General features: G+C 37.1%; 1 protein-coding gene across 1 annotated transcript; it reads left to right on the top strand.

Moving 5' to 3' along the window:
• Positions 1-5,483: 5,483 nt before the first annotated feature.
• LOC123885240 ((-)-isopiperitenol/(-)-carveol dehydrogenase, mitochondrial-like) lies at positions 5,484-6,883 on the top strand. The gene is made up of 2 exons (XM_045934512.1): positions 5,484-5,764; positions 6,304-6,883. The coding sequence occupies exons 1-2, from the start codon at positions 5,492-5,494 to the stop codon at positions 6,841-6,843; spliced, it is 813 nt and encodes a 270-aa protein (XP_045790468.1). The 5' UTR covers positions 5,484-5,491; the 3' UTR covers positions 6,844-6,883.
• Positions 6,884-7,313: the final 430 nt, after the last annotated feature.

The following is a 7,313-nucleotide window of genomic DNA, read 5'->3' as shown; positions in this document are numbered from 1 at the left end:
TTTTAATTTTTCAATGTTTGAACTACATTGATTTTTTTTTCCGTTGGGAACTTCAAGTACTTTAATTAATTTTTTGATGTATGGATGTTGTTACTATTGAATGAATTATATAAATGAGATTAAGTTATTTATATTTATATATTTGTGCATTTTAATTTCTTTACTCTTGTATGAATATGTATTTGTTATTTAATAAGCCACTAAAATGTTTTAAATTATTATATTTTTTTTTTAAAAAAAACAGTTTGCGACGGTTTTGAAACCGTTGCAAGTTCTACTATTAAATTCAGTCTTACGTGAAAAAAAACATTGCGACAGTTTGAAACTGTTGTAACGACGGTTTTCAAAACTGTTGCAAAGTTCTCTTGCGACACACAAATCAGCAACGGTTCGCTAACTGTCGCAGATGTACAATTGCGACAGTTTCAACCGTTGCAAATTGCAATTTTGACTGTCGCAAAGTACCTTTTTTCTTGTAGTGTATGAGAATTTCACACTTAGTTATGTCTCTAGAATTTGCGAATGTTCTCTTTAATTGAGTAAGGAACATCTCTATCATTTGCAGATCTGAGATTAGGGATCGAAAATTGACATTGGAAACATCAAATTGAAGAACTTTTGAAGATCTAGGAGCTTGGAGGCAAGGATTGAAATGTGGAAACACATCAAGATCATCTTGTAAACATGCTTTCTTTCATTTCTTTGATTGTAATGTTTATACTATGTGTAACTAAATTCCCATGATTGGTCCTTAGGGGATTCTGATTTCTATTTCTCTTGAACCATGTGATTCTCATTTGAATTGATATATGAATTATGAAGTTAGTTTCTTTGATTATTCCTTATGTTTAATGCTTTATATGAATTAGCTACTTATATGATGAATTCAATGATTTATTTTACTATGACGATAGGAATGAATCATCGATCTAGGAATAATTTATCAATTAACTTTCACTTAAGACATTTCAGATTGATAATTGAGATTTTATAGATTAAAGTTTGTAATCCTCAATTGATCATAGATTACCTAAGACATTAGGAATCGATGCTCAAGGGATAGGATTATGTTACCAAGACATTGGGCATAATCATTTTTTATTTAATCTGATCGTGAATCGATGCTCAAGGTGCCTTTTTTGTAACAGCCCAGGCCCCACCACCTTAGGTGATCCTGGCACTGTCACCTCACGATCTTCTCCACCCCCCTCTCTAGTGGAGTTTTTGTCTTCCGTGGGAATAGAACCACGTACCCTGGGTTTCAAGTACGTTTTCAATCCATTCCCACTACCAATTGAGCTACGTAGCCCAATTGGTAGTGGGAATGGATTGAACACGTACTTGAACCCCAGGGTACGTGGTTCGATTCACACGGAAGGCAAAAACTCCACTAGAGAGGGGGGTGGAGAAGATCGTGAGGTGACAGTGCCGGGATCACCTAAGGTGGTGGGGCCTGGGCTGTTACACACCTCACCTACTCGTCCCCTCGTTTTACACTTGATATGATGCAAAATTTCAGAAGCTACCATCACATTATCAATTATCGATCAATTTTCTACAAAAGCTGATTGTTCTTGAGAAATACATTTTGGTAATAACAATTTCAATCTATTCGCCAACACCTTTGAAATAATTTTATAGAGAACATTACATAAAGAAATTGGCCTAAAATCTTTCATGGTGACTGGATTGTCTTTCTTTGGAATAAGCACAATGTTTGTTTCTACAACTTGCAAGGGAAAAGCACTTTGCTCCAACCACATAACCCCTGTCCTAAAAATTTCATCCCCGCTAATATCCCAAAATCTCTTATAAAATGTCGGGTTGAAACCATCTGGACCCGGTGATTTATCTGAATTCATTTGGAACAAAGCTATTTTAAATTCTTCCTTCACAAAAGGGGCCATCAACATATCATTATCTTGTTCGTTGATTGTTCGAGGCACATAATTTAAGATAGATTCCGAAGTACCTATGTTGTTGCTAAATAAAGTATCAAAATAAATTTTTGCAACGTTGCACAAGTCCTCTTGTTAAGAGTCCCACATCGGTTGAGAGATGGCCTGACTAAGTGTTTATATACTAGAGGCAATCCTCACCTTACAAGCCGGTTTTGTAATGATGAGTTAGGCCTAATACTCAATTTTAGGATGGTATCAGAGCCTCTCCAAGATCCGTTGGGCCACCCGATATCGGGCCACCTACCATTTATATCCGCGTACCAAGCCCAATAGCGGTGGACGCGAGGGGGTGTGTTAAGAAGTCCCACATCGGTTGAGAGATGGCCTGACTAAGTGTTTATAAACTAGAGGCAATCCTCACCTTACAAGCCGGTTTTGTAAGGATGAGTTAGGCCCAATACTCATTTCTAAGATGTCTTAAAATTGAGTATTAGGCCTAACTCATCATTACAAAACCGGCTTGTAAGGTGAGGATTGCCTCTAGTATATAAACACTTAGTCAGGCCATCTCTCAACCGATGTGGGACTCTTAACACTCCCCCTCACACCCAGCACTATTGGGCTTGGTGCGTGGATATAAACGGTAGGTGGCCCGATAGCGGAAACCTGATAACAGGTGGCCCAACGGATCGTGGAGAGGCTCTGATACCATCTTAGAATTTGAGAGGCCTATACTCACCTTACAAGTCGGTTTTGTAAGGTTGAGTTAGGCCCAATACTCATTTCTAAGATGGTATCAAAGCCTCTCCACGATCCTTTGGGCCACCTGTTATCAGGTTTCCGTTATCGGGTCACCCACCGTTTATATCCACGCACCAAGCCCAATAGTGCTGGGCGTGAGAGGGTGTGTTAAGAAGTCCTACATCGGTTGAGAGATGGCCTGACTAAGTGTTTATAAACTAGAGGCAATCCCCACCTTACAAGTCGGTTTTGTAAGGTGAGGATTGCCTCAAGTATATAAACACTTAGTCAGGCCATCTCTCAACCGATGTGGGACTCTTAACACCTCTTGCTTCTCCATCATATCTCCACTTTCCGATTGCAACTTCATTATCATATTTCGCTTCTTTCTAGTGCTTGTCATCGCATGAAAAAATTTGGTATTTGAGTCACCGCCTTGTAGCCAATGGACCTTTGCTCTTTGTCTCCAAAATGCATCTTCTTGGGATAGTAAGAGACTCATCTTATTTCGTGTGGTTGTGTACTCCTCATGGAAAGCTCCAGCCTCCCTTAAAGCTTCAAGTCCAACTCGGCATTGATCGATGTCCTTCTTGAAACGTAACCGCATATGTTTTCCCCATCTTTCAAGATCCTCCCTACGTTGATTTAATTTTTCCAACACCTCTAGTTCCTCGTCGCGCCTCCAAGAGCTAGTAACAACATTTTGAAGTACATTTTCCTTCAACCATGCATTCTCAAAACGGAAAGGTCTCTTCACATTTCTATTATCACGATCAATCAAACTTAATAGAATAGGTGAGTGATTAGACCTATCCGCTATTAAATTTGATAATTTGGAATTTGGGAATAAATCAATCCATCTCTGGGTAGCCATTGCCCTGTCCAATTTCTCCTCCACCATGTCAGGCTTCCCCCTACGTCGTATCCAAGTGAACGGATATCCTTGTAGTGGGATATCAATAAGATTACAATCTTGTATTGCTTCTCGGAAACCACGAATTCTCCAAGGTGGATGGTCATCCCTGCTTCTCTTCTCTTCATTTGAAAGAATATCATTAAAATCTCCCATGATAAAAGGTCCCACGAATTTCCATAGAAACCCGTAAACCGCCAAGTTGGAATTTGTTGATAAAATAGGTTGAAAATAGTTGATCAAGTGTCATTCGAAAAGGGATTTCCAAAGACAAGCTAGACATCCACTTCGTCCAATTTTATCTACAACAAAAGATCCGTCAAAGCACAAACGAACATGTACTTCCTCTATTTTATTTGCATGAACAAGAGTTTCACATTGAAAAATGACATCCGATTTATACTTCCGAACGAGGTCCCGTAAGGTAAGATAATTTTGAAACACACATTATCCTCCCTTACAAGATAATTTCTATTACAGTTTGATCTATTTTTTTATTTTCCGTTAATCATAGGTTAGCGTCCGTCAATAAATTTTCTAATTGCTATTTACTGAAATAGCCTTTCACCTGTTCAAGTGATTCGTGTGACAAAATTTTGATATCCAACTCTAACTCCAATAATCTTCTAATTGTTGAACAAATAGTATGTAAGCAATACAACTAGCCGGAATGACCACTAGAAATGTTGCTAACAAGTCATAATCCATAGTAAAATATAGTTTTAAAGAAGTCTTAATCTTTTCCATTTTAACCCACTTAGGATTGGTCTAGTGGTGTTGGCTTGGGTCCTTAGAGTATGCTCCTCTCAAGGTCTCAAGTTCGATTCCTCCTGGTACCAATTTCGATGGGCTAAGTCCATACAGAGCAGAAAACTCTGGCTTTAAATGGGCCCCCGCAAGTAGGGATGGCAAAAAACCCCAAACCCGAGAGACCCACCCGAACTCAAACCCAAGTCAACGGGCGAAATCCGATTTGACTGGGTTTGGGTTTAGATTCGGGTGACACCCGATAATATGGGTGTGAGTTTGGTATCAGTCAAACTCACACCCGAAACCCATACACCCATCCGAAATATTTTATATTACCTAATTACTCTCATAGTCTTCCTCAATTTCCTTGGAAGACCTTAAATTTTAGTTGTAGTTTAATTTCTTGAAAGTCTATGTTGTAATTTCTTGAAAGTCTATGTTTGAATTTTCTTGGAAGACCTTAATTTTTTAGTTGTAATTTAATTCAAAGTCTATGTTGGAATTTAATTTCTTAAATTTGCAAATTATTTTTGAATGTGCTGCGGGTTTGGGTTTGGGTGGAAAAAACCCGAACCCAATGGGTGTGGGCGTGAGTGTTGTTTTGCCACCCGAACAGCCTTTGGGTTTGGGTTTGGGTGATGATTTCGGGTGTGGGTTTGGTAAGTGTCAAACCCGCACCCATGGGCGCCCGTTGCCATCCCTACCCGCAAGTGGACGGTGGGATTGGTCCTCTTGGATTAGTCGGTTCTAAGACCGGATACCAAGTTTTAAAAAAAAACAAAAAACTTTTCCATTTTAAAAAATATTAAAAAAATATGACTTATGTTAAAAAAAAAAATGATCTAACTTGAATATGATGTACGCTAGATTCTAGATCCATATTTACTCGAATGTGTGTTTTAGATTTTATTTTTGAAAAAAAGAAAAACTCAAACTTAAAATTTTATGAATAAAAACTTAAACTTAATATAAAATTAATATTTTTAAACTTGAACTTAAACTTAAAATTTTTTATTATGTAATTACACCTTCCGTGGTCCAAACGTGCATCTTATCTCTAAGATGATAGCATGCCCTATTCTAGACTATCACGTCTCGTAGAAAATCCAATGCATGCTATCCTATATTCCTATCCTATCAATATAAAAGCCTAGTATGGATCCACTTCTTATACATTAAAAAAAAAATGGCAGAAGTTTCATCCGCTAAGAGCAGTCTTAGGTTAGCCGGCAAAGTAGCCATCATTACCGGAGGTGCCAGCGGCATTGGCAAAGAGACAGTGCATCTCTTTGCAGAACAAGGTGCACGCATGGTGGTGATCGCCGATATCCAAGATGAGTTGGGCAAACAAGTAGCAGAATCCATTGGCACTGATAGGTGTGCCTACATTCATTGCGACGTGGTAGACGAAGTTCAAGTCAAAAATCTCATCCAATCAACCGTCGATACTTATGGACAGGTTTGTTAACTTTAAGAATTAATCAATTTATTTTATATTATTTCTTTCGTTCTAAAATAATTAAGTTTCGCAATTTGACACTGAGCATTATTCACGTAACTTATTAGTACCGTACTTTTTTAAATTAATTTATATAGTTAAAGGCTAGCATATACGCTATTAATGTTCAATTTGTCTCGATTGAAATTTTTAAGATAACAACTTTTTTATTAAAACAATAAAAATAAAAATTGGTTTTTAACCCTCTGGTTCTGAGGGAAAGGGACTTTGTAATCCAAAGTTTGTTGCGAGGTAAATAAAATTCGGCTAAGAATTGTAATATCAAACACGCATTCTTTGAACAATTCGTCCTAAGGGAAACTCATTAATCACTTGAGCTCAAAGTTTTGGTAAACTTTTAAAAAAAATTAATAGTAATAAATAACTAAAGATATCACTAGTCAAAGTTATGCCTTGAGATTTATGAACTGGTCAACTGTGACATGTATGTTTTAAAAAAATCAATTGATTTTTTTTTTTTAATTTCTTTTCCTTAACAGGTAGATATTATGTTCAGCAATGCTGGAATTGCAAGTCCTAGTGACCAGACTGTGTTGGAATTTGACATTTCTCAAGCTGACCATTTGTTCTCGGTTAATGTCCGAGGAATGGCATTGTGCGTGAAACACGCAGCGCGTGCGATGGTGGAGGGGCAAGTGAGGGGTAGCATTGTCTGCACGGCGAGTGTTGCCGGTAGTCACGGTAGTTTGAAGATGACAGATTACGTAATGTCGAAGCACGCGATATTAGGGTTAATGCGTTCAGCAAGTAAACAACTTGCAACACATGGGATAAGGGTGAATTGTGTTTCACCAAATGGATTAGCAACACCATTGACTTGTAAATTGCTAGATGCGGGTCCAGAAACAGTTGATTTGATTTTTTCAGAATATAAAAGGTTGGAAGGAGTGATTCTCAATACTAAACATGTTGCAGATGCTGTTTTGTTCCTTGCGTCTAATGACTCTGACTTTGTCACTGGACTTGATCTTCATGTGGATGGTTATTATGTTTCTGGAAAATCTGAACTAGTATTTTAAGGGAGTGTTAGAGGTGTAAGGAATCCGTGTGAAATAAATAAATGTACTCCCTCCGGTCCTTATTATAAGAAACACTTTGACAAAATCACACAGACCAAGGAAGGTAAATTTTCTCATTAATGATTCTAACATTTTATGTTATATTCCAAAACTAACCTTTGACTAGCATGAGAAATAAACTTCTCTAATTAATGCACTAGCATTATAATGAATTATTTGATTGTATTTAATAAGGGTACAAATGGAATTGTGTCAAAGTGTTTCTTATAAAAAGGACCAAATAAAAATTACAAAGTGTTTCTTATAAAAAGGACCGGAGGGAGTATTAAAATTAGAAACTCTTCAAGTATTAGAGTTTTTAATTTTCTTACTAAATGTTAGAGTTCGTTGAAGACAAACAAATAAGATTTCTCATGTTGATATTAAAATGAACATATTTTCGACTAGTTGTGAAATTTAGATTAATAAAT

This window comes from Trifolium pratense, linkage group LG5 (genome assembly GCF_020283565.1).
Source record: "Trifolium pratense cultivar HEN17-A07 linkage group LG5, ARS_RC_1.1, whole genome shotgun sequence".
Taxonomy (NCBI): Eukaryota; Viridiplantae; Streptophyta; class Magnoliopsida; order Fabales; family Fabaceae; genus Trifolium; species Trifolium pratense.
Note: the sequence above shows the minus strand (reverse complement) of the source record. Positions and strands in the feature narration are given on the sequence as shown.

Coding starts and splice junctions, on each gene's coding strand:
- LOC123885240 (XM_045934512.1), top strand. CDS start 5,492: ATGGCAGAAGTTTCATCCGCTAAGAGCAGTCTTAGGTTAGCCGGCAAA. Junction 5,765..6,303: donor CCGTCGATACTTATGGACAG/GTTTGTTAACTT, acceptor TTTCCTTAACAG/GTAGATATTATGTTCAGCAA.